The sequence below is a fragment of the Astatotilapia calliptera genome, chromosome 20, assembly GCF_964374335.1.
Source record: "Astatotilapia calliptera chromosome 20, fAstCal68.1, whole genome shotgun sequence".
Taxonomy (NCBI): domain Eukaryota; kingdom Metazoa; phylum Chordata; class Actinopteri; order Cichliformes; family Cichlidae; genus Astatotilapia; species Astatotilapia calliptera.
This window is the reverse complement of record NC_137441.1, coordinates 18,199,471-18,225,849: the sequence shown is the minus strand read 5'-3', so window position 1 is coordinate 18,225,849 and position 26,379 is coordinate 18,199,471. Positions and strand designations below refer to the sequence as shown.

The 26,379-nt window shown below is 40.5% G+C and overlaps 1 protein-coding gene across 3 annotated transcripts in view; it reads right to left on the bottom strand.

The window, feature by feature from the left end:
• arhgef10lb (Rho guanine nucleotide exchange factor (GEF) 10-like b) overlaps window positions 1-25,157 on the bottom strand; it is a 46,296-nt gene extending 21,139 nt beyond the window's left edge. The window contains exons 1-14 of one of the 3 annotated variants that reach the window (XM_026154247.2): window positions 24,045-25,157; window positions 23,182-23,295; window positions 22,844-22,952; window positions 21,264-21,367; window positions 19,096-19,173; window positions 18,548-18,727; window positions 16,846-16,962; window positions 12,376-12,468; window positions 10,404-10,574; window positions 9,539-9,684; window positions 8,513-8,679; window positions 7,004-7,119; window positions 1,482-1,609; window positions 1,262-1,362 (exon numbers count right to left, since the gene is read on the bottom strand). In XM_026154247.2, coding sequence (XP_026010032.2) covers window positions 1,262-1,362; window positions 1,482-1,609; window positions 7,004-7,119; window positions 8,513-8,679; window positions 9,539-9,684; window positions 10,404-10,574; window positions 12,376-12,468; window positions 16,846-16,962; window positions 18,548-18,727; window positions 19,096-19,173; window positions 21,264-21,367; window positions 22,844-22,940 — 1,498 coding nt within the window. In that variant the 5' untranslated portion in view covers window positions 22,941-22,952; window positions 23,182-23,295; window positions 24,045-25,157. Of the gene's footprint in view, window positions 1-1,261; window positions 1,363-1,481; window positions 1,610-7,003; window positions 7,120-8,512; window positions 8,680-9,538; window positions 9,685-10,403; window positions 10,575-12,375; window positions 12,469-16,845; window positions 16,963-18,547; window positions 18,728-19,095; window positions 19,174-21,263; window positions 21,368-22,843; window positions 22,953-23,181; window positions 24,023-24,044 lie in introns of those variants that run through there. The other 2 variants (XM_080294436.1, XM_026154246.2) reach the window with 2 other exon arrangements.
• Window positions 25,158-26,379: the final 1,222 nt, after the last annotated feature.

Below are 26,379 nucleotides of genomic sequence, written 5' to 3'. Positions count from 1 at the left end.
GCCCCATCTTATCTTAATGACCTTGTAGTACCATATCACCCTATTAGAGCGCTCCGCTCTCGCTCTGCAGGCCTACTTGTTGTTCCTAGAGTATTTAAAAGTAGAATGGGAGGGAGAGCCTTCAGTTTTCAGGCCCCTCTTCTGTGGAACCAGCTTCCAGTTTGGATTCGGGAGACAGACACTATCTCTACTTTTAAGATTAGGCTTAAAACTTTCCTTTTTTCTAAAGCATATAGTTAGGGCTGGACCAGGTGACCCTGAATCCTCCCTTTGTTATGCTGCAATAGATGTAGGCTGCCGGGGGATTCCCATGATGCATTGAGTTTTTCCTTTCCAGTCACCTTTCTCACTCACTATGTATTAATAGACCTCTCTGCATTGAATCATATCTGTTATTAACCTCTGTCTCTCTTCCACAGCATGTCTTTATCCTGTCTTCCTTCTCTCACCCCAACCGGTCGCAGCAGATGGCCGCCCCTCCCTGAGCCTGGTTCTGCCGGAGGTTTCTTCCTGTTAAAAGGGAGTTTTTCCTTCCCACTGTCGCCAAAGTGCTTGCTCATAGGGGGTCATATTATTGTTGGGTTTTTCTCTGTATCTATGAAGCGCCTTGAGGCGACTTTTGTTGTGATTTGGCGCTATATAAATAAAATTGAATTGAATTGAATTTATATAGCGCTCATAGATCCTCAAAGCACTTTACAATTCCACTATTCAGTCACTCTCACATTCACACACTGGTGGAGGCAGCTACAGTTGTAGCCACAGCTGCCCTGGGGCAGACTGACAGAAGTGAGGCTGCCATATCGCACCATCAGCCCCTCTGGCCAACACCAGTAGGCGGTAGATGAAGTGTCTTGCCCAAGGACCCAATGACCGAGACAGACAACGCTGGGGATCAAATCGGCAACCTTATGGTTACAAGATGAGCTTCCCAACCCCCTGAACCACGGTTGCATGTATGTAGTAACTTTAAAGTTGAAGACAAATACAACTTATGATTAAAATTAAATGTAAAATTAATTTGATGATTTATTGGTGAATTAATGTCAAACTCATGTCTCAGCATGAATAGGCTGCAAATTTCAATTTAACCTAAAATTGGCTTTTATTGTTTTACAGCATTTATCAGCACTGCTAACTGGTTGGTAGTTTTTAGGTGAAGCACAAATCTAAAAAGATTGTGAATCTGAGTGCTCAGAGTATCAAAATGCTATGCACGCAGCAGTCCATTTCCACACTCCACACACACAATTAAACTTACTCTGGGCTATCTTGGCGAGGTGAAGACGGTTCACCCAGGAGATCTTACTGAAGGGGTTGGGAGTGTTGAAGACCACCATGATGCTCACTGGACGACCAGACCTGTCAGGCATAGAAGATATGACCACATAATATTCAAACACTTTCACACACCTCTGCCTGGTAAAACCTCACTGCCCCTTCTCTAAGTCTGCTTTGGATATGGACCTCTTGACACTTACTTGTCAGGTTTGCCTGGAACAGATAGGCGTAGGCGACACTTGTTAGCGTTCTGGATCTCCTCCTCCTTTAGACGGATGAGCCTCTGCAGAGCCAGACACCAGTCCTGAGACACTGTGGTATTCAGATTCTGGCAGGGAGATTAAAAAAAAGGGGGAAATAAAGGATGGACCTCACTTGCTTGGGGTGGGGTTGTGTTTTGTTTTGTTTTTATTTATAAACAAATACAGCAGAGGTGTGGTCGCTTGCTCAACTGCAGGTGCTGCAGTGAACTCAAGGGTCGGTCCCAGGGAGGTTGGAGAGACGGGTGGAGATAATTTATCTAACAAGGTTTTTCCCTTTTTATAATAAGATCAGAGACAAGAGGAGAGGAAGAGTGTACCGAACTGGGAAGAGTTATACAAGTGCAAAATCAATAAGAACCCCTAACACAACCGCAACAACAGTGTGTTGGGTTGCAGTCTTTTACATACACATTCAGAGTTTTAATCAATAATGTGCTTAGACATACTGCTGCTCACTGATGATCACCTTTTCTTAACCTACAATTCTTTCATATAATTTTATGGTCATTAAAAGCTGTTGAGCCATACCATTTTCTCAATACTACTGTAGGGTCCTACAGTATATAGCACCTTGATGTGAATTTTGTAAAACGTGAATTGAATTGAAAGTGAGAGCTTTAATCATCTACCTACTACTCTGCACATCACCCATGTTCTTAAAAATCTGTCCTGTACTATTCTTCTTCATATGTATGCCTGGTTTGAGATAGTAGGCATTAATGCAGTTATAGCTGTCTGTCCAAAACAGCTTGCTATTATGATATATTTATATTTAACTGGTTAAACAAAACAATTATTATTAATCAAGAGGACAATGAAGTATTACAGTTTTTCTTGATTGCTTAATCACTATAACCAATCTTGTGAACCCAAATTTCAAAACCATAATGCCACTTTCCAAAAAGCACACCCATTACCCTGAGCTATAAACACTATGCCCCTGCTTTACCACATGAGTCAGATGTGGTGAACTGTTACTGCAAAACTCTACACACAAATCCCTACATTTGTCAGTGCTGACACCATGTGGTCACTTAGAAAGCACTAGCAGTCAATAATGCTAACTCACATCAGCACAGTTTTAGCTCAATTAGCACACAATTAACGAAGTGGAAACACTAAAAGTCAAAATGTATCACACACCAATCAGAAACTTTGATAGATAGACAAAAGCGGCAAAGTCAGCTCATTCAGGTTTGAAACAATGGATCCAAAGACATTTCAAGGAGGAGGAGGAGAAGGAGGTCTAGGACACCAGGGAGGAGGAGGTGGAGGAACATAATTGGCCATTGGGCTATTGTAAATGCCCCCTGGTCAGCGTGGAGGGAATGTTGCTCCCTGTGCCGGCATCAGCCAACGAGGGGTACACCACTGCCATGCCATTCTAGGACCCTATAAATAAGGGGACCATATTTTGATTTCCAAAAGGAGGACACTTGGCCCAGTCATGAAAAACTTTATTTACAGTTTTTCTGAATTGCTAAAACACTAAACCCCATTGTAAAAACTAAATTGTCAACTATGAAAACTCTTTCATCAAATCAATCTCACAGTTGCCAAAATCTTAAACACTATTTATGTGGTTAGGAGACCGTTGGCAAATCTGAATCTCCCGTTTACCAAAACTCTCTAAACACATTCTCAAACACAAAACACATTTAGCAGTGTGGTGCACTTGTATCCAGAATGGTGCACACAGGCAACAGAAGTTAAACACAACTAACACACTGTTTTCATCATTAACTCTCTACCACTCAAAATGGAAAACACATGTTGCAACCTCTTTTGTTTTTTGCTAGATTGAATACAGCTTCATCCACGAAGATGTATTCATGAGGCCTAACCATTGAGTCAAGTACACAACAAACTAATTTTAGTTCTGTAAATGAATAGTATGATGTATACATGTGCTGTGTATACAAGTATACTTATAACTAAATTGTTTTTTGTTTAGAATTGAAGGATGGCCACATGAGGGTGGAAGGACATGAATGCGCTCACAACACCAGGAGACACTTATTGTGGATATGGTCAATCAGAATAATGGAATTCGACTGCATGGAACACAGCAGTGGATTATAGAAAACAACATACATGTTGAATCTAGCAAAAAGGAGAAGAAAAGGTCGCAATGTCATAGGTCAACGTACCATTATTGAACTGCCTGGCCAGCGTGGTGGAAATGTAACTGTGCTGCCATCAGCAGCTATGGGGTTCTCCGCTGTCATGTTACTGTTGGGCCATACAACACCGAACTTCTAGCAACATTCCTGGATGGGACAGGATGCTTTGCTTGAGCAGAGACATCGCGAGCAGGCAGAGCATCCCATATCATTTGGGACAATGTGAGCTTTCACCGAGGTCCAAAAATATGCAACTGGTTTCACAATGAGCAGCATTTTATCAATGTGTTTCTTCCACCATACTCTCCCTTTTGAACCCTGTCAAGGAGTTTTTCTTAGCATGGAGATGGAAAGTATACGACCGAAATTCTTAAACACAGGAAAATCTACTTCAAGCAGATTAAATTATCTGAATATGCTGTAAAATATTTTTTTTTATGTATATGTAACTTTTTTTATTGCAGTTCTTTTTTCTTTTTTTTTTGTTAAAATGTGAGTACAAGTATAAATGAATGAATAAATACACATTCTTTTCCCGCTTTCTCACAGTGTTTTGTATTTATTTCTGTAGTGTGTAATAGTTGCTAAGTTGTGTTTGCACGTTGGCTGGTTTTGTGTGGTTTTTGACAGTAGTGCTTGATTTTGAGAAAAGTTTAAATAGTTTGGGGTCAAATATTTGGTTTTGCAAGACAAATCAAAGGTTTTGTGTGTGTAGTTTGAATTTTACAGTTTGTGTTTAGTGTTTTGAGACAAAGAGATGAGATTTTAGGAAATGTGTTTTAGCAATTCAGAAAAACTGTATTCTGGTTGCTTAAAGAAAACGTTAACATATTTAAATGATGCCTTCTATGTGCGGTTAATGAATGGTGAAATAAAAAATATCACATAGGCTTTTACAAGTCAAGTGCAAAAAAAGAGGATGGTTGGTCACCCTACTATAACACTATGCTTCTCCTTGCTTTTCTTGGTGGTCTGAGACAACATATGTTCCAGTGGGACTGAGGGGAACCAGCAGCCAGAGCAGCCTCACTACGTTCTTGTTGTCAGCTTCCATCACGCTGCTCTGGTTCGAGACTGGTTTACCAATAACCCAAGGTTTTCTAACATCTTTCTGCCTGCATACTCTCCCTTTCTAATCCCGAGGAGTTATTTTCGGCATGGCAGTGGAAAGTGTATGACAGAGAACCGTATGCCCGTGTATATACATTGGTTGCGTCTTTTGTGTTCATCATGTGAAAAGGTTTTTGAGGGTAAGAACCAAAAGCAACGTAACTTGTTTTACATTTATTGCACCAGTGTGTACAACTATGTTGTCGTGTGTGTGTTTTTGAGGTCTTGTGTGTGATGTCTGTGGGCAAAGTTTGGTTTTTCAGCAAGAGTGAATGATTTTGAGTGTAGAGCTTCATTTTGACCTGACAATACGATGTTTGGGAAATTGGGTGAGACATTATGGATTTGTGCTTACTGTTTTGGGGATACAAGGCATAGTTTCAAGAAATGTGTTTAAGCAATCGAGAAAATCTGTAAGCAATCGAGGAAAACTGTAAAATGAAATCAGAACAAATCTCTTTTACAAAGTGCTAACACTTGCCAAATATGACACCAAAACTAAAAGGTGTGATTTTACATAGTGTGACAGTGTTTCCATAAAATTTAAGAGTGAAATTTCAGAAGGAACACATCAATATATCTGTCGATTTAATGATGGAACAGCAGAAAAGCTGTGATCAACCAATCTCTATATCTCACATGCTTTCAGAACACTTTTAGGAAGACATACCTGCTGCATAAAGCAGCAGGTTTCAGGCCCCTCTTCTGTGGAACCAGCTTCCAGTTTGGATTCGGGAGACAGACACTATCTCTACTTTCAAGATTAGGCTTAAAACTTTCCTTTTTCCTAAAGCATATAGTTAGGGCTGGACCAGGTGACCCTGAATCCTCCCTTAGTTATGCTGCAATAGACGTAGGCTGCTGGGGGACTACCCTGATTCATTGAGTTTTTCCTTTTCAGTCACCTTTCTCACTCTCTATGTGTTAATAGACCTCTCTGCATTGAATCACACTTGTTATTAACCCTTTAAGACCTACCATAGAACCAAGTCCGCCAGAGCTTATATTATATTTTTACATGCTGTGGAGCCATTTTTGGGAGCATTTCAAGTTGCTATACATCAATACAAACATTATAGCCCAGATTTTAATAATATGTATTCATTAAGTGCATAGTAATTACATAAATTGCAAAAAAGTGCAATAAACTACAAAAAAATTTAAAATCGTTTTTGATTTTTTAACATATATTTGTAGTTAGAGAAATTTAAGAGGCTTATCCCTCAAAACTGTAAATACAAAAAAGTTGCAGAAAATAGTTTCCCACCACAGGAAATGTATTTTGAGTGTCTTCATAGTTTTATTTTTGAAATACACCAATTTTTATACACTGCAGGAAAAACGAAAATAAATATTATACTGCAAATTTGCAAAAAAGCAGCATATGCATCAAAATAAACTATTTCCAGCAGTGCAATATGAGTCCTAAGCATCCCAGAAAAGACACAGAAAGTCATAAAGTCAAAGATAACTTTTAAAAAGAGCAGTATAGGCCCTGAGGCCCTGATCGCAAAAAAGACTACATTTCCGCGAAAATGACGTCACTTCCGGTTTCGGGCAGGTAATGGCGGAAATGCAAAAGTTCGCGCTGACGTCTATTCCAACGTAGGAAGTGTTATGGACAGCTGATCGGATCGGTAAAGCGTGTTTCTGGAATATTATGTTTTTGTTCCTGCAAGCGCTTTTTATGCAGTTTTTGCAAAGCTTTATGTGGAAGGAAACCGTGACCTAGGACAAGCTGATGGCATAAGATGTAAGTACAACTCCTCCGGTTTCATATGCAAAAAAAATTTTTGCGCTAGCTTACGTGGTTGCAGTGCTACTGGGATTTAAAAATAGTTACGCATAACAGAGCGTTCCCGCTCCAATCGGCTCTAAAGGGTTAATCTCTGTCTCTCTTCCACACCATGTCTTTATCCTGTCTTCCTTCTCTCACCCCAACCGGTCGCAGCAGATGGCCCCGCCCCACCCTCAGCCTGGTTCTGCCGGAGGTTTCTTACTGTTAAAAGGGAGTTTTTCTTTCCCACTGTTGCCAAAGTGCTTGCTCATAGGGGGTCATTTGATTGTTGGGTTTTTTCTGTATGTATTATTGTAGGGTCTACCTTATAATATAAAGCGCCTTGAGGTGACTGTTGTTGTGATTTGGCGCTATATAAATAAAACTGAATTGAACTGAATTGAATTGAATTCATAAAGCAAAGTGAAAATAATAATAAATATTGTTACCTGGTAGATTCCGTGGAGCGTGCCAACCAACAGTGAGACCTCCTCCACTACAGCCAGGTCATGCTGCAGCTCTTCCAATTCCTGATACAATCTTGGAGGGCCAAGCAATACTTTACCTGAAACACATACGTGGTCACATTTAGCATCTATGACAGCTTTGTACCAGGCATCTTCAGTATCAGAGGGGACCTCTGGTGGGTGCTTGGGGAAGTCCCCCTCCAATGCCAAAGATTCCCAAGCCACTGCAGAGCACCACCCCGAGGGAGGCCAGAACATCTAGCCACACGCCCCAGAACCAACAAGCACATGCATCATAGTCTAAGGAGCTTGGAAAGAAAAGCATCTGGACTTCTTTAGGCTGCTTGAAGACGTTTCACCTCTCATCCGAGAAGCTTCTTCAGTTCTAGGGTCAAATGGTGGAGAGTCCCAGATTTAAACCCCATGGGGGTATCCCCCAAGGAGGGACAAAGGACCCCCTGATGATCCTCTACCTAATCACATGAGCCAAGGTGTGAAAATGGGTGTGGCTCATGAAAGTTATGCAGTTTAATGTCTCATTGCACCCTGAAATGAAAGCATAGTACAAATACGCAATTGGAGTAAAAGAAATCATGGAATCAATTTATAGACCAAAATGTATTCTAAACTTTTGACTCATCAAAGTAGCACCTGATATAACAGCTGAACACAGCCGTGGCTTCTTTCTACAATAGAAATCAAATATTCTCCCATATCTGTAGCAGAAGTTCCCATAAATGTGGACCTTGTAGGTTGCTTTGCTTCACTCTTCTGTCCAGTTCATCCCAAACCAGCTTGATGGGGTTTAAGTCTGGACACTCCGTGTTTTCAAGCTCACCACCTTGTTCTTTGTTCCTGAGGTAGTTCTGGCACAGCTTGGATCTATGTTTTGGGTCATTATCTTGCTGTAGGATGAACCCCTGACCAACTAAGCTCATACCAGAGGGTACTGCATGGTGCTGCAGAATGCTGTGGTAGTTGTTTGGGTTCAGGGTGCCTCTCACTCTGGTAGTGTATATATTGCTTTGCACTCAGAGCGCATATAAATTTCGATTTTCCATTTTATATAAGAACATTAGCAGTGCAGTGAAATAATTGTTTTATGCGTTCATGTTCAGAAATAAAAGTCAGCAATAATCATAGAACACAAGCATCACTTTCTGTGTGGTTGTTCAGTGTGCACAGCCTGTGTTTATATTTTCTGCAAACATATATTCAATTAGTGCTGTCAGCGTTAATCTTGTTAAAATGACATTAACACCATAGCACCATAACACGGACAGCACTAATATATTCATATCAGTATTCTATAGAAAGGCACACTGTTGTGATTCTGTCATAATTATGACTCCTGGCTCAAGACCTTTACACAGTACTTTAAAACAGATAGCTTGGAATAATTCCCAATCAAATTCTTAATATTTGCTTGCTTTTAGTATACTGCACAGCAATCTGTGTGGTAGCTCAGATAATGAGATGTGGATATGATACCAGTGATGCTGGCAGTAGAGCTGTGACATCTGGCTGTGATGACACCGTCTTTGCCCTGCAGACTATCTTGCCCCACCTCCACCACCTGAGTCTGCAGCAGAGAAGCACTCCACTTCACTGTGTACTTAGGACCAACAGGAACCAGGGTGTTGATGTCAGGGGGACCCCTGGTGGACAAATACATTGCAAACATTTACAACAAGGGACTGGGGGTCTCAGCAGGACACAACAGCTATGGCGTAACTGCAGCTTGTCTAGGAAATGTTTTTCTTATCTAGATTCACTGACACTTAGTAACATATGTAAAGATGGTTATTAACTCAATAAGTCAACCGAGGGGTTGTGTTGGAAGTATATCTACGTATGCAGGTAAACAGACTGATACCAATACATACATTATTTCCACTCAACCCTGCACTAAAACCACTTTCTACTGCAAATCTCATTCACCCAGTCACAAGCATTCTCATAAAGAGCGTTTATCGATGCCTAAGGACTATTGCACACACAGTCCTACACCAATTGATGTATTAGGGCAAATTCCATATTTAGTATCTTAAATACACTTTGGCCAAAAAGTATTTGTCCCTGTGGCAGCAGAGCCAAAGCAGAATACAAGTCCAGTTTCCCCTGGTAAATAATAAATTAATTAAGTAATAATAATAATAATAATAATAATAATAATAATAATAATAATAATAATAATAATAATAATAATAATGGGGAGATAAAACCAATAATAACACCAATATTTGTAGTTGACATGGCTTTCTTTTAGTACCTGTTCAAGCTCTGAGAACCCTACGAGACGAACTTGTATAATATCCCAAATAATAACAGCTGGGTAATTGCAAATTCACTCCAACCATTCAGTTAATTTTAATTGAATTCTATTTTATTCATATAGTGCCAATTCACAACAACAATCACCACAAGATGACTTTGGTCACTATACGTATCGCACCAGTCAGGATATTCAGAAACACCTAGGAGTAAAGTTTGGGATTAAAGAGGTTTGGTACTTACTTCAGGTTCACATTTGCACAAATGAGGGTGTCGTTGATGAGAAAGACCTTCCGCTCCTTTGACTTGATAACTTGACCTTTATCCCCAAAAACTATCTCAGTAAGAAGTTCACAATGAATCAGCTGCCTCTGTTCTGAGTTCAGCAGCTAAAAACAATGCAGGTCACTGATTACAAAGTATTCTTACATAATGTTTGAAACTACAGAAATCAAGAAATGTCTTCACTGAAATCAAGTTTCAGAGTAGTTTTATCCCAGGTAAGATTCATGTCACAAGCTAAGAGCTGACAAAGTACACCTTCATATCTGCAGACAGTTTGGCATGGTGCTGATTAGCTGCAGATATCAAATTCCTTGAGAAACAAATTTTCTCATTTATTTTATTCCATATTAAGGTAACCCATTGGTTACTAGACTAGTGTTAAATTCAGCTTGAATAGAGAACTTTGGTGATCTTCCGTCAGCTGCCCAGAGGTACCATGAGCAATACAAATTAATTTAGCTGAACACATGCTGGAGGATGAACCCACCCAACCATGTACTTTCAACGTCCAGCTAGAAAAATGAAAGAGGACTCAAAAATCAAACATCTATGCAAATTCATGCTGGGTAATGCAAATAAAGTCTATCAGATGAGATTCTCCCACAGATTGTGGAATCTCCTTACACCATTTTCAAAAACGTAAGAGAAGCTTGTTCTTTGCATCCATACAACTGGAGCTTTGCTTTTAAAGATTGATTGGACAAAGGAAAGTGAATGGACTTTCTGGTGACTTCTGAATATATGTGGTCATGCCATTATCTCAAATTTACCCGCAAGTTTCATGAACAGCTTATGTTTGCATAAATAAATGCATAGTTGTCACCTTGTTGAGATTGCGTTCCCCAGTGCTGTGAGCTAAGTGCTGGATCTCAGCCTCCTGATCAGCCAGACGTTTCTGCTCATTGAGTTTCTCGGCCAGGGTCTCAAGCTCAGTCAGAGCCAGCTGCAGGGGCAGCCGGTCACTGTGGGACCTTGGAGTGTTCTTCAACATGTCCTGATGCAACACAGCAGAGACTGTTCATATAACATATCTTATGGTGACAGAGAATTTAATAGTCCATAGAGAGAACTCATTATAAAGACAGAAAATATAGAAAACCTTTCACTTGACAATAGTATTTTACCAAATACAACCTTACATTTAAGTGAGTGGGTTAAAAAAGGAAAGATTAAATATTATTTGATCATTTAAAGTCTGCCCATTCTCTTGAGTCCTTATTTTATTTTTGGACTAGAGCAGAATGACTGACAGACAAATAGTCTTTGTTCGTCTTATATCACGTTTAGTGCAGCCCCTCAGTTCATCCTCTCTCTGAACCAAGGGTTTGTAACACTTCCTCCTTGAAGCCATTGTTTTTTAAAGTTACCCTGATTTTAATTAAAAGTACTCAAGAAACTGAATTGCCATTGCCAAAGACCTGAATTAAATTGTAAAAATTAATAAAAGTCTTATTTTGGGTAAAGTGACAAAGATGTGTAATTCCTCTGATTTTCGAAGAGGTGAAGTTTAATGGGGTTTTTTTTTTTTTGGTTGATTATCTGGGTTATTCCAAATAGGAGAGTAAGGAGATGGTGAGGCTGTGGAGTTGGTAATATTTCCCACCAGGCTGACAGAGATGACTCTATGGATATGCTGTGAAAAGTTTGTCTGATGAATGGGAGATTCAATAAAAGTATGTCTCGGCATAATGCTCGATCAGTTTGTAACCAGAACAATTTGGATTGAGGATTAAACCATTTAATAAGATATTTTAGCTGATTAGCTAAATAATATAATTCTATATTTGCTGCTTCTAGACCTCCTGGAGATTTTTGTTTTTGCACAATTTGATATGGGGAGTTTTATTTTTCCAACAAAATTTTGACAGAGATGACTTAATAGACTTGAACAAGGAGGTTTTAGGAGATACAGGGATCACTGACAATACATAATAGAATTTTGGAAGGACTGAGATTTTAACTGTTGCTATCCTTCCACTAAGTGATATAGGTAGGTTGATCCAGGGGTTTAAATCCTCTGGGATAAATTTAAACAAGGGAGTGAAATTCATCATTCATTCTGTCAGCTTGGAGGAAACTTTAATACCTAAATATCTAATATTGTCTGTTTGAAGGTGATGGGGCGAAACAAGATCTGCCACATCCTCCTCATCCATACAGAGTGGTAAAATAGTGGATTTCGACCAGTTTATAGGGGAGCTGGAGACTATTTAGAACAACAATTGTTGCATTGTTACCTATTTAGCTGTTACTGTCACTTATATTCACAAACAATAGGCTAACTTTTTTATGTCATGCAGATTAACTATGTACTGACGTGTACTCTAACTGAGTGTAATATTAAATATTCATGCAATTCGTTTCACTTTTTTGAATGGGGTTTTGAAAAACCAGCTTTCTGGTACAGTACTACTTGCTGAATGCACAGTGCACTGGAGTAGACAGTGGCGAGAACTGCCTTTCACTTCCTTTCATCAGAAAGTTTCAGTGTAACTTTTTCAGCCTTACAGTATTCCAGAAGAGTCGGTAAGTTTCAGTATGAATTGACATGTACACTTGACCACACACCTTTTCTAAAAGTCAGCATTTCCAATTTAGCATGCAAGTCATCTGTTTAAACTGCATTTCATCAACTGGTTGCTTCGCTTGCCTTGTAAGATTTGGATAAATAAGTAATAACTGTAACCTGAACCTTCAGCTTGCGTTCCATGGTCATGACCCACGAGTGCAGAGGTTGAGACATGCTAACAAGGGATCAGAGTGATGCAGTCACTGGTGTGTCATCAGTCACTCACCTGTAGCAGCAGAATGAATTGTGGGAAGCGCTGAATAGGTTTAACCATCAAGCCATATAGGGTGATTCTGTCTGGGCTTGATGCCTGCTTCCTCTAAAGGTCGAAAGAAAAGAGTTTTTTTTTCCACTGAGCTTAAAATAGGAAGTGCTTCATGTTTCAAAACAAAGTATTGTATTTTCCAAGATCACTTGATCACTTGAGGTAAATGGTTGTAACTAACAGTTAGAGATCCTACAACCACTTGATTATGGTCCACATGGAATATTGCCCTATGCCTGTATGTAGCATGCTGGGAAGAATGGGGAGGATTTCCTCGTCTTCCACGGTTGCTGTACAACACTACAGAGCTGAGTCATTTTCAAATGTGTATTAACTCTTGATATTGAAAGTCTGCTGCTGATCTCAGTGGCTGATTCACAGTTTCCCCCTTCCTTATTCTGAGATTTCCAGGTGTGGGTAAAAGAACCACAGATGATGTTCCTCAGGAAAGCAGAAAAAGTTGATCATCAAAGCAGACTGTTTCTTAGGCATATAGAGGATTCTCTTCTCTCAAATTGACTGCATTTTGTGCTGCTGCATTTTAAAATGATTTCATATTAAATATTAAAGTTAAATAGCACAGGTGGCCAAACAGTGGCTGTGGCACATTATACTGTTTGTATTGTTTGTCTGAAAAGACAGAGAATAATGTGCATATGTGTTTCAATAAAGATGTCATGGTATTCATGCAGATGCTGTAGTTGAATGTTTCAGTTGAAGTTCATAAGTGTTCTATAGTCTGTAACACTGACAACACTATTAAATAACTACAGATTATATGTTCGGGAATTTTACTTCTATGTATTTTTCTTTCTTTCAGTGTGGCATAGTGGTGAAGTGTCTAGCACTGTTACTTCGCAGTAAGGTCCTGAGTTGGGATGGGTACCGGTATCCGGTGCCATGATGGCACCGGTTCTGACATAAACGGCACCAGTTCTGAGCGGCGAACAGGTGGATGATGTCTCTCTTTTAAACCCGGCCCAATAAGGCTAAACACGTTATTAAATTAACGCCTGTAAGGTGAACTAGCAAACACCGTCGTAGTTACATGCGGCTGTCTTCTTGTTTGATGGCAGATACTCCCTTCACCCTGGCCAAAAAGGCTTAAATGACAAAAAAAAAGTGTAAAACAGTCAAACATGAGAGGTTTTTGGACAAAGTTTGTGTTTTTTCCATTGTTTAAGCACTGCTTCCAGCCAAGAGTGATACCATATATGCCCTATAGCTGCAGAAAAGGCTAACATTGTTATCTTTTTACAAAAAAAACAGCTGAACGTGAGGTTTTTGGACCAATTTTGTGTTCTCCATTCTTTAAGCACCGGTTTGAGCACCGTTTAAGCACCGGCACCATTTCAAAAGTACCAGTTTGGTACTGGTATCGGATAAAACCTAAACGATACCCATCCCTAGTCCTGAGTATATATATTATACACACACAGGTATATATATGCAAATATATCTGTGAAGGTTCTCAGTCATCCAGGTCATTGTAGTCAAAGGAGCTTGCAAAGAAAACCGTCTGGACTTCTTTAAGTTGCTTGAAGACGTTTCACCTCTCAAATGGTCAGGAGTCCCAGATATAAACCTAGTGGGAGTATCCCCCCACAGAGGGACAAAAGGACCCCCTGATGATCCTCTAATCGCCTGAGCCAAGGTGTGAAACTGGGTGTGGGTCCCAATCAGCCAGGGTTTCGGGTGAGCTCATTGTGAAACCTGGCCCCACCTTATCATGCGAATTCCTGAGGTCAGATGGCCCAGCCGGTGTATCAGAAAAACTCAGGAGAGTTTTCTCCAAGCATGACATCCCGGTGCATTTCAGACCCAGCAACATGCTCAGACAAAGACTGGTTCACCCGAAAGACAAAACTCCAAAACACAGACTTAACAATGTGGGGTATGCTGTGCAGTGCAGCGAGGAATGCCCAGACCTCTACATTGGAGAGACCAAACAGCCACTTCACAAGCGCATGGCACAACACAGAAGAGCCACTTCCACAGGACAAGACTCAGCTGTCCATCTGCATCTTAAGGATAAAGGACACTCTTTTGAGGATGCCAATGTTCACATTTTGGACAGAGAGGACAGATGGTTTGAAAGAGGAGTGAAAGAAGCCACCTATGTGAGCGACTGTGAGCGACCATCTTTGAACAGAGGCGGTGGTTTACGACACCAACTCTCTGCCATCTATAATCCAGTTTTGAGTTCCCTCCCCAGACGCCTTAATGCCCACTCACATCCTGGGCCATCTGACCTCGCATGATAAGGTGGGGCCAGGTTTTCACAATGAGCTCACCCGAAACCCTGGCTGATTGGGACCCACACCCAGTTTCACACCTTGGCTCAGGCGATTAGAGGATCATCAGGGGGTCCTTTTGTCCCTCTGTGGGGGGATACTCCCACTAGGTTTAAATCTGGGACTCTCCACCATTTGACCTTAGAACTGAAGAAGCTTCTCGGATGAGAGGTGAAACGTCTTCAAGCAACTTAAAGAAGTCCAGACGCTTTTCTTTGCAAGCTCCATATGCAAATATATGCAAAACAAGAGAAAGGCATTCAATAGAAAAGGCAAACATTAGAGGACAGGTTCCAAAGTGTTTGGAAGTAGTGCAAGAGGACTTGGTCTGAGTAAAGTCTGTGTGTGAGTGTGGCCTGAGTGATGAGGGTTACTCCAACCATGGCTCAGATTGGTGGGTCAGTGGGCAGGATTGGGGTCACCTGTGAGTGCCCTGGATTGGGGTCACCTGTGAGTGCCCTAGATTTCCTGAGACAGAAGGAGCTGGTGATGGCCTCGCCAGAGGGCAGCCACTGATTCTTTTGTTACCCCTCCTGTTCTCAGTAGTGGCCTTTGCATATCAAACACCCAAGCAGTAAGGGAGCATGCTCCCCACTCAGGAGCAGTCAAAGGTAAGCTGCAGCTTCTGGTCCAGTTTGTTTTTCATGTTTTTCATGTCCGTGTGCGCAGCCATCTTGGAATGAGTAGTTCCTTTCCCATTTATTATTTATCTGCACATTTTCCTTTTTTCACTTCCTTTATTATTTTTGCCATTTGGCCATTCTTCTTTCCAGAGTTTTGTCATATCTCATATGCCCTGCCATGGGGTTATAATGAGCTGTCTTGAAAATCATTTCCCGGTGGCTCTTAGTCACTAACAACTAGGTGTGTTCCTCCTCTGTACAAGTGTCACGACTCACTCGATAAAGCCTATCATTTAACAATACAAAGTGCGGTCCGCGCATCATCAGGGCGCGCCGAGTGACCATCAATTTCTATCACTTGGTCAAAGGTTGAGTGTAGGGTGTCATCACAAGATTAGTCCAGTGGAAAATCTTCCGTGGGGTGAATCGCAGCCAATCGGTTCCCAGAATTAGGGGATGCGACAGGTGCGAGCAAACTGCTGCCTTTACTCTATGCATGTTGCCCTTGTATTCCAAAAGCAGCAGCACAAGTGGGGTAATTGTGAATATCCCCATGAACACATCTAACCTCCACCCACTCTGCCTCCAACAATGCCACGGGGAGAACCAGGGTCTGCATGACACCTTACCAGAATGTGGTATGTTCCTCCAGGACCGTGGCAGGGTGCTGGAGCCCCGGCGACGGTTCAAATATTAAAACTATGCAAGTACTTTTTAAAATGTCAATGGATAAAATGAATATTGGGTTACACTTCTGGATGTGGGCGGTCATGGTCTTCAGCTACTTGCTTTCAACATAGAAAGAAGGGGAAATTGCTGCTGGCTTGTAAGGGAGCCCATCTTCTTGCCAAAAGGCTGGAACAGTGCTGAGAGTAAGAGGCTTCAGGTGCTCACAGCTCAAACTTTACACTTCTAAGTTCATAAAAAATCTCATAACCTTATAAACCATGTATTCTCAGGATATGGGAACTTAACAAAACATTAGAATTTCCATAATTCCTCATATCAGCACAGCCTGTTCTGATATTATACTCACTCATAGCTGATTCCACTCCAAGTCACATTTTAGCTATTCCTGTAAGACTTTATTCATCTGTCTCACTCTCATGGCCAATTCATGATCACCAGTTAACCTTAAGTCTATGTCTTTGCACTGCGGAAGGAAATGGGAATACCTGGCAAAAACCCACACAAGCACATGGATAACCTTCAAACTCCTCACAGAAAGGCCTCATCTCGAATTCAAACCAGGAAACATTTATCTGCAAGGTGACAAATGCACCAACCATCCACCACCATGCCACCCTTTTCACTTTACAGCTTTTCACATTATTTTCATTTAAACTGCACTTTTAAAAAGGTCACACTTGTTTATCATTTGGTATAATTTGATTTTAAATCCAGTTAACAATCCTACTCTTCTTAGTTCTCCCCTGAAGGGAGGGAACATGTAATCGGTTCCGTTTGTCATTTGTCACATTTGACAATGTGGTGTAAATGTGCAGTGTGAGCACCTTAAGAAAGTCCAAGAAAGCAGGTTTTGACAAGCAGGCCTTCTTGATAAGAGCCATGGCGCTGGTGAAGTTATTGATGTAGTCACTATACACATTCAGAACCATGGACTTTGAAAACTGTGAAGGAAACATTGTGACATAAGGACTCTGCTTCGCCACAATATTTGTATGATAAGATTCACAGTAATTCAACATGTGGAACTACAAAGTAAATAAATGGTTGACGAGTCAATATTTTTGTCAAACCATTAGCCATCATAGGTTATTCTGACTGCCCTCTGAAACACGGAGCTCCCACTCTAACAGACTGACTCACTATGGAGCTAAGTCAGGGTCAAAAGTTTTATTCATTTGAAAAAGTTATTTGAAAATGACTGTTCTTATTTATAAAGTGCTTTACAAAACAGAACATTACGGCTAACGGGTGGATTTTCCCCATTTGAGTGCAGTTAGGCAAACAGCCACTTACTGCTAAAGAGTCAGACAGTAAAAGTGGACAGCATAGCCTCAGTTTCTTAACATAAAACTCACTGCTGCATCCAGGGACAGCATAAAAGTGATCCCCTTAAACTGACTTTTAGTTTTAGTGTCACAGCTGTCATGGTCCTGGTCTGTGACCCAGTGTTTCTATGTTCCTTAGGCTTTATCTGGCATTGTTTAGGTTACTAGTTTAATCACTGGTATTTCTGGTTCTCTTAGTTTTCGCCTTGTGTTATATTTATTTTTTTGTGTGTAGTTGTATGTTACTGTGCTTCCCCTGTGTTCCATGTTTCTCATTTAGTCACCCTTGTCTTCATGTTCGTTTATCTGCTATGTCCGTGTTAGGTCTTCCTTTTCTGTCTCCCTAGTCGACTATTTTCTCATGTCTGTTTCTCCCCTGGTCGCCAGTGTCAAGCCTGTGTGTCTTAGTCTGTGTCTCAGAGTGTTTCCTGTTTTATTTTGACAGTCTATCATCTTGTGTTCATTATGTTCAATTTTTCTAACTTTACAGCAGTAAAGCTGCCTCCTTTCATTCATCACTTTGTGTTACACGTCCTGCATTTGGGTCCGACCTCTGCCTGTCACACAGTGCTAACCATGACAACAGGAGATGTCAGTCATTAGTCTACATTCTGCTTCTCCCTTTTGATACACGCTCACAACACAAAATTAGGGAAACTGAAAAAAGGGTCTGAAACTGGATGAGATCAAATGAGATTTGAAACAAAGAAAAGTGAATTTAAAGCTAAAAATAAATTGGAAAAAAATACTTGCATTAAAACGAATAGTTTATTTAAAATAAAACAGTTTATGTTTTTTTCACTTTCTTTTAAAACATGAAAACGTAGAATTTCACTTTCAAATAACTTTTTCAAATTAATTAAACTTTTGACCACAATCTTGCTCCATAAATGCTTTCACCTTCTATATTTCAGTATGCCTGTCAGGCAGAGAGGCATCTATCAGATAATAATATTATGTCACTAAAATCAGGAAATAGCACAGCCATGATGGTCTGACAACCCCTATGCCTAATACATCACTGAGATTACCTCGGCTTAGAATCAGAGACTTCAGCTTTACAAAAACGATGTTATGAGCAGGTTGTGTGGAGTTTAAATGACTTGAAAGAGACTTTAGTAGTGTGATGATGGACACTTCACTTAAAGGTGAAGGATGACAGAAATTAAAAAGAGAAATTAGGAAGAAAATGTCAACTGACCGAAGCCACAAACAAGTCTCCTATCTTTTCACTTTGATCCCACTCGGCCACGCGGGATGCAAGGGCAATCTGGAACATGCAGTGACACTGATAGATCTCGTGCAGGCGGTGAAAGATCTGACGCACCTTCTTTGGGTTTAAAATCACAGACTGTGTCTCCAGCAAAGGCTTCTGGTACTCCTGAAGGACAAAGACAGACCAGTCTGGTATACTGCATATCTGTGGTTATGGTTCTGTTAGGTTACCCAAACAGTGCTTAAACTGTATACTTTGCATTTTGATATCCATGATGAATTCATCTGCTAAATAATGACCCACAATGTTAAATATTAGAAATTGGGATGTCATATTTCTGATGGCTGAAGTTTTTTCTGCTTAAGTATAAAGTAATTAAAGTTTTAGAGTGAGTTCCCCAAAGTGCTCAGATGAACACTGAACATTTATAATTAACCTTTATATTAAAATGCAAAATTTGGATATAATATAAAAAATATAAAATTCGTGACTGAGTTCCACACTGACAACACCTGAAGAGAAACGTGTCTCACCTGAAGGATTCGTTTGAGAGAGTCCAAGTAGCTGCTCTCACTTTGCACAATGGATCTGAGGATGAGACGTCTGACAACCTGAACGAAGCACCAATAAGTGAAATGGATCCAGCAAACCAATGACCGTAAATATTAACAATAAAAAAATGCGCAAACAGTTTCAGTTTTAGAAAAGTTGTAGATGATGAGTCAAGACGAATGCAGAAATATGGAACAACAGGGAGGACAAAATTTCTTAAACTTCAGCCACAGTTGTTTGATATTTATTTGAAGTAGTTCATGTTAAATTATTTGTTTTAAACATCCTAGAAAACATGATCATGTTAAGAATGCTTAAATAACTTTGACCTTGCAGTAAGTGTAGGTGGCTGTGGCTCAGTAGCATAGAGTAGTTGGTAACTATATGCCAAGCTGCCTCAATACACTATTGCAATGTCCTTGGGCAAGTGACAGTTACTGATGCATCAATCAGTAACTGTGCAACTGTGTGTGTGTGTGTGTGTGTGAAAACTAGAAAACTATGAATGTGACCTGTAGTAAAAAAAAAACACTTTAAGTGCTCAGTTAGAGCAGAAAAGTGCCATACATTTACCAGTCCATACACAAATCTCCATTTGGTTAGGGTCACAGTTGTGAAATCAGGTCTTTTTCAAAGTCTTTTTGAGGATAATCATCTGTTGTTGATAGAATAATAACGTTTTACTGTAAGTAGCTACCACAAGTTCACTACTTGGCATGAATTCCTTTTATGTGTTGAATATGTCATGGAATAACACAGAAGCACCTGGCACTGAAACTCAGCCTCCAACTAAACACATGTATGACACATCTATGATATCTACCATGCCTTATTATTTCATTCATACGATTAGCAGAAAACTTATTGTGACCTTAAGATCGAGGTCATTGACATTCAAACTCGCCTGAGATTTTTAATAGATACACCTATGGTATTAATTTGGAGCTCCTACGTCGTCTTGATCCCACCTGGCAGGGTGACGACTAAAGGATGAGGACTAAATTACTAGACCCCTATGTGTTTAAAGAGAGCAAGGGATTTTCAACATAGCATTTCTAAATCTACTAGGTTTTTTTTAAAGCAAAAAATGTTTTTTTGCACTCAATAACAATTATTTTAGAAAAAAAAATCAGCAGGGTTTGAGCTGTCACCTGAGAAAGCCTCATGGCAAAAACAAAAGAACTCTGCTTAGACTTGAGAAAAACAATTGTTGATGCTCACAAAGCAGGAGATGGATATGCAAAATCATCTCAGCGTCTCCAAGTGTGAAGTATCAAAAATGTCAAAGATAGCCCTACAGTACAGAACCAGCCTGGTAGAGGTAGGAAGCAAAAGACTTGAAAGACTCTGGGAAGAAAACTAGTGAGAGATGTGTCCAAAGACCCCTGAACGTGAGGCGTATTCTTACAGAAGAAAAGAAGGTAAACACTAAATTCTGCATAAACATGGGCTGCATGATTTCAGGCCAAGAAAAACTCTACTTCTGCAGAAGAGACACTGTCAAGCCAGACTCAAGTATGCCAAGGACAACCTGGAGAAAGATTATGCATACTGGAAGTGCATCCTTTAGTCAGATAAGACAGAACTAGAGCTCTTTGGCCACAAAGATGCTGCTTATGTTTGGGGAAAGATGAAGCACAGTGATGGGTATTTGTGGAGATGTTTTGGTGCATCTGGACATGAATCTCATCAAGGTGAAAGGAATCGTGAAGAAAGAAGGGTACGTGAAGATTTTGAGAGAAAACATCAACCAGTCAGCAGCAAAACTGTTTCATCGCTTTGTCTTCCAAGTTGTTTTAGGTTGGTGTCATGGACAGCAGCCTAAAACATACATCACTCCTGGTGAAGAAATGCCCCTACACAATACATAGGAATTTTCCCCAAAAAATCCTTGTTGTGTTTTAATTCTGTCCTCAGCTGTAGACAATAGTCAGCCACCATAAGATCAAATACAGACTTCATGTGAAAGACAGAAAACAGTAACAATGTTCCTATGTGGGTGATTTTAGGTTGTGTTCATTCAACTAATAAAGTGATCAATATATGGAGAACTGACATCAGAGCATCACAGGAAAATCCAATTTCATCAGTGCAGCCTTTAATAAGTCAGCAGAAATACAGATTAGTGAACATATGCTGACATGCACACCTGCTGACTGCTGAGTCCCTCTGGCATGGGGCAGAGTTGTGGTGGAGGGTGTTTTACCTCACACAAAAACACATCTATGTAACCGGCATCATCTTTTCCATCACCTGCAAAATCAAACAACCAGAGAGTGTTTGCATCACAAGTCATTTACTGCCTTTCCTGGCTCATTTATTAACTACTGTCTTCTTTTCCATCACTGTAACTGAATATGTTATTCATATAAAGAGCATTTTATTATTATAAATCTCACACACTTACATACACACATGTGTAGTCACTTTTCTAAATTCCCCCCTCGCCCCTGCAGGCGGTCTTTATCCTTCAAACTCGGATCTTTAACGAGAGGCCTGGAAGCTGGAGGGTCCTGCTCAGTATCTTAGCTGTTCCTAGGACTGCGCTCTGGACAGAGATCTCAGATGCTGTTCCTGGGATCTGCTGGAGCCACTTGCACTTGGTCACTGCACAAAGTGCTCCAATTACCACTGGGATCACTGTTGCCTTCATCCTTCAAATCTTAAGTTCTTCTCTGAGTCCTTGGTACCTCCCCAGCTTTTCATGTTCCTCCGTTCTGATGTTGCTAGCACTTGGTATGCCGGCCACTAGCCCTGCCTGCTTGTATCTTGCACCCTGCTGTTATGTGCTGGATTGTGTCAGGCGCATCTTTACACAGCCTGCACCTGGGGTCTTGCCTGGTGTGATAGACCCCAACCTCTATGGATCTTGTGCTCAGAGCTTGTTCCTGCGCTGCCATGATTAGTGCCTCTGTGCTGTCTTTCAGTCCAGCTTTGTTCAGCCACTGGTAGGATTTCTGGATGTCAGCCACCTCCTGCCAGGGGTACATACCGTGCAGTGGCCTGTTCTTCCACAATGGTTCCATGTGGTATTGAGGCAGGTTTTCTGCCGGTAATTTGATGGGAGCTGTTCCTTCTGGGGATCAGGACTGTCCAACCTTCAGTAAGCCAATCCGGGTGTCTCTCACCTTTCAGCACCTGGTTCGTTGGTGCTGTCAGAGGCTCATGGAGTGCAGTCAGCTTCTTGTCTGGCTTCAGCTATCTCTTTCCCACTCATATCTGAGATAGGGTACATTAGCATGAGGGGTCTAGCCTAGGAATCCTTACCAGATGCAGAAGCCCTGGTTGGGAATTGAACCCCGGACATGAATTTCCAAAGGCATGTAATTATAATTTTTATTATTTTATATGCTAAATGTTAAAAAGAATGTTGACAGGTTTCTGCCGTACCCTGTACAAAGGTAAAAATAGTAATGGTGACATCAGCTGTTTTTTTAACTATTGTTTGCACCCTCGGTTTGGCACCCTTGGTGTTGGATCCAAAAGTGACTGGTAATGGGCTGGCTGTGACAGAGGACGTTTGTACATAAGGTAGCAAGTTATCAGTTACAAGGTAGCAACACTCTAAATCATGACTCAAATAGGCCCATTATTTACAAAATGAACATCATAGACTTGAATCTTGGAAAACTTGCAACTCAGGCCATAAACTTTTTAAAGAACGTTATAATTTTCATTTTTAATTATTAATGAATTATTTAAGGATTAATCCCAGCTCCAATTCTATACCTGTAGAGTCTTTTCTCTGTAGGAATGACACTTTGCGAATCATTGCTAACTTTCTCCTTCCTAAACCCTCCTTGGTACCGTTTCTTGCTGCTTTCATCAATTACTGAACCTGGAATACAAGAACAGATGTGTAACCATGGTTACTTCAAATTCTAATCTGAAAAAATTAAACCACTTGTATTGTATCAAAATACTATTGGGGTTTATTTCATTTCTGGCAAAAGCAAAATAAAACCATATCTATCTGAAGTCATTTAAGATTATCTGATTAACAGTCAGAGTAAAAAGTAGTTTGTTCAAAGATGGAAGAGACAAACAGCTGAAGTGACTAGCACTACCTTAGTGTCACAGGTCTGTCTGATGTGGGCAAAAAGAGGCATACTGATACACAAAGCCAGCTCTCTCCTGGTGACAGCACAAAGGTCTTTGAGCCCCGGCACATCTGCAGGCAGCTGACAGTTGAACATCAGGAGGCAGAGACACAGCATTAGTTTAACTTTGACACGCCTGACAACTCATATCAATAAACACAACACAATACGACAAGAAGTTCAGTTAAAGACACATGTTAGTAGGTTTCCCACATACCCAGAAAATGAACCGCTGCCTAGGTCTTTGTTAAATAAACGTAACAATATTGATGTTTTTGCAAAGTTTTATACACATCTGATCAATACTTCTGCACATACAGTAGTTGTCAGAAGTTTACATACATTCATCCTGAGCGAATGTACAAGTTTGAATTTATTTGGGATTTTCTTTAATATTAGAAGCCACATTCAGACAGTCGATGGATCACACACACAGTGATGATGCATTATTTTGTATGTTTTCAACACTTTGTTTTAGGGATCAAATCACAAACCTTCCATTTGGCAGATAAATGACTGTGGTTCATGTGGGAAACTGTTATATCTAACTAAATGAAAGTGACTTTAATGTGAGGGTAGAGGGCCATCACTCTAAAGAAACACATTTACAATGAAGGAAATGTATGTGAAACTGAGATCTAAACTTGGCTTGGCAAGAAACTACAGACACACATGAACTTTAACATCTTAAAACATGGACTGACAAATCTAATAAAAAAGCATAACATTAAGATTTATTGTTGCATATATTCTCTAAGAGAAAGTTAATCATAATATCTGTCTCTAGCAATTGTTCATATTTCCTTTGTATATAGTTTTAAGACACCTACCTTCTGTTCACACAAACCACTTTATTTATCCAAAGTAAAGAGATTCCGTGTTGTGTTGACCCAGCTGATGAACTCCTTATTCAATATTCCGAACTTTACAAATTCTCCCCACTAACCAAGTCAAATTACTCAAGTTACATTTTACCCTTTTCAAAACACTGAGCGGCGAAAGTCCAACAGCAAGTTACAGCACATGGTGACAAAAGCAGAAGACAGAAGTGCTGACATGGTGAGGGACTGCCAGAAATAAATCACTTCCTCTTTTCATCATTCTCGGGTTGATTCACACAGAAGTTTAAAACAGATGTAGTTATTCCTTAGCAAAGTGATTTTTGGGCTGAAAAACTATGAATCGTTTAAAGCTAATCCTGACACTGCTGGACTTTTTCCACAAAGGTTGAATCTGCCTATAATGAAAAAAATAAAGAGAATTATGACCAACTCTGCAGTTTCTCTCTTTCAGTTCATCATTTTGCACTTGTAAAATATTCTTAACTCCAACCACAATAAAACATGAATGCTGTTTTTACAGCGCCTTCTGTGATCCAAAATATATTAAATCTACTTTATTTCTTTAGTGAAGACTTTTTAAATGACTTCACATGCGGTTTTCAGAGTAAGCATATTGATAGTTTTTTTGTAATGACTTATCTTGCTGCTGTGGGTTGGAGGAGCAGCCTCACAGTCACACGGGTCATCATAACGCTCAAACTCACTGCAGCTCCAGCTTTTGGAGCCGAGATGATCGGGTCTCTGAATGGTAAATGGCCTGTATTTATATAGCGCTTTACTAGTCCCTAAGGACCCCAAAGCACTTTACACATCCAGTCATCTACCCATTCACACACTGGTGATGGTAAGCTACATTGTAGCCACAGCCAACCTGGGGCGCACTGACAGAGGCGAGGCTGCTGGACACTGGCGCCACCGGGCCCTCTGACCACCACCAGTAGGCAATGGGTGAAGTGTCTTGCCCAAGGACACAACGACCGAGACTGTCCAAGCCGGGGCTCGAACCGGCAACCTTCCAATTACAAGGCGAACTCCCAACTCTTGAGCCACGATCGCCCCGCCCCGATCGCCATGATGTCCTCAAAAGTCATCCACACCTGGACACAACATACTGTCAAGGTTAAAAAAGAGAGCAAACAACTGACGTGTTTGTCGCTCTCTATTCTTCTTCTTAAATTCATATCGTTAACTTTGTTTTGGACTTGACCGATCAACCGTTAAACCTGTTATGTGGGGTCTATCACCAAAATACATTTTGCTCACATCTGAACCTGTTTGGCTCTAGCACAAATCTGCTCCACATTCCAACATAAAGAAGAAAAAGCCTTAGAGGCAGCTTTAAGCTTTTATCCTGAGCTTCTAGAACTGTCTGCTGGAGGCCCTGAGAGCAGCCAGAAGTGCTGAAATGTTTAAACAAACTTAAAACTTACTGCCTCAGCTTGGCTTTTGACTGATTATGTGCATATACTAAAAATCAATTCAATTCAATTCAATTTTACTTATACAGTGCCAAATTACAACAACAGTCGCCTCAAGGCGCTTTATATTGTAAGGAAGATCCTACTATAATACATTCTGAGAAAAAACCCAACAACCATATGACCCCCTATCAGCAAGCACTTTGGCGACAGTGGGAAGGAAAAACTCCCTTTTAACAGGAAGAAACCTCCGGCAGAACCAGGTTCAGGGAGGGGCGGGGCCATCTGCTGTGACCGGTTGGGGTGAGAGAAGGAAAACAGGATAAAGACATGCTGTGGAAGAGAGACAGAGGTTAATAACAAGTACGATTCAATGCAGAGAGGTCTATTAACACATGTTAATGTTTTACTACAATCTGTGAAATATTAACTGATTTTCTTTTCTTCTACATACAAAAACAAATATTAAATAACTTTCCTTAAATGGACTGGTTCTTATTTAGTGCATTTGTACTCTGAGCACTCTACACAACTTGCCTAATTCACACATTTAAAGCACTTTTCTCTAGGTTGTTACTAAGTGCTTTCTGTCTAACACTCACACACATTCATTCTGTTACCCAAGGATATTTGACATGCAGACTGGGATCAAACCACCAACCTTCTGGTTAGTAGGTGACCTGCTCCACCACCTGAGCTACAGCCACCCACTAACATTTGTTGGATGTAGTTGTGCTCTCATCAGCTGCTTGTTATGTCTGTGGCGTCCCAAAAACCTGTTGTAGAGTTGGAAAGTATGGATGTCTGCTGGGAGGTTGCAGAGAGCCATCTGGTGGACAAACTGCTGAACAACACACCATGGTTGGAGTTCTCCTTCATTTTGGTTCAATTCTATATTATCCATA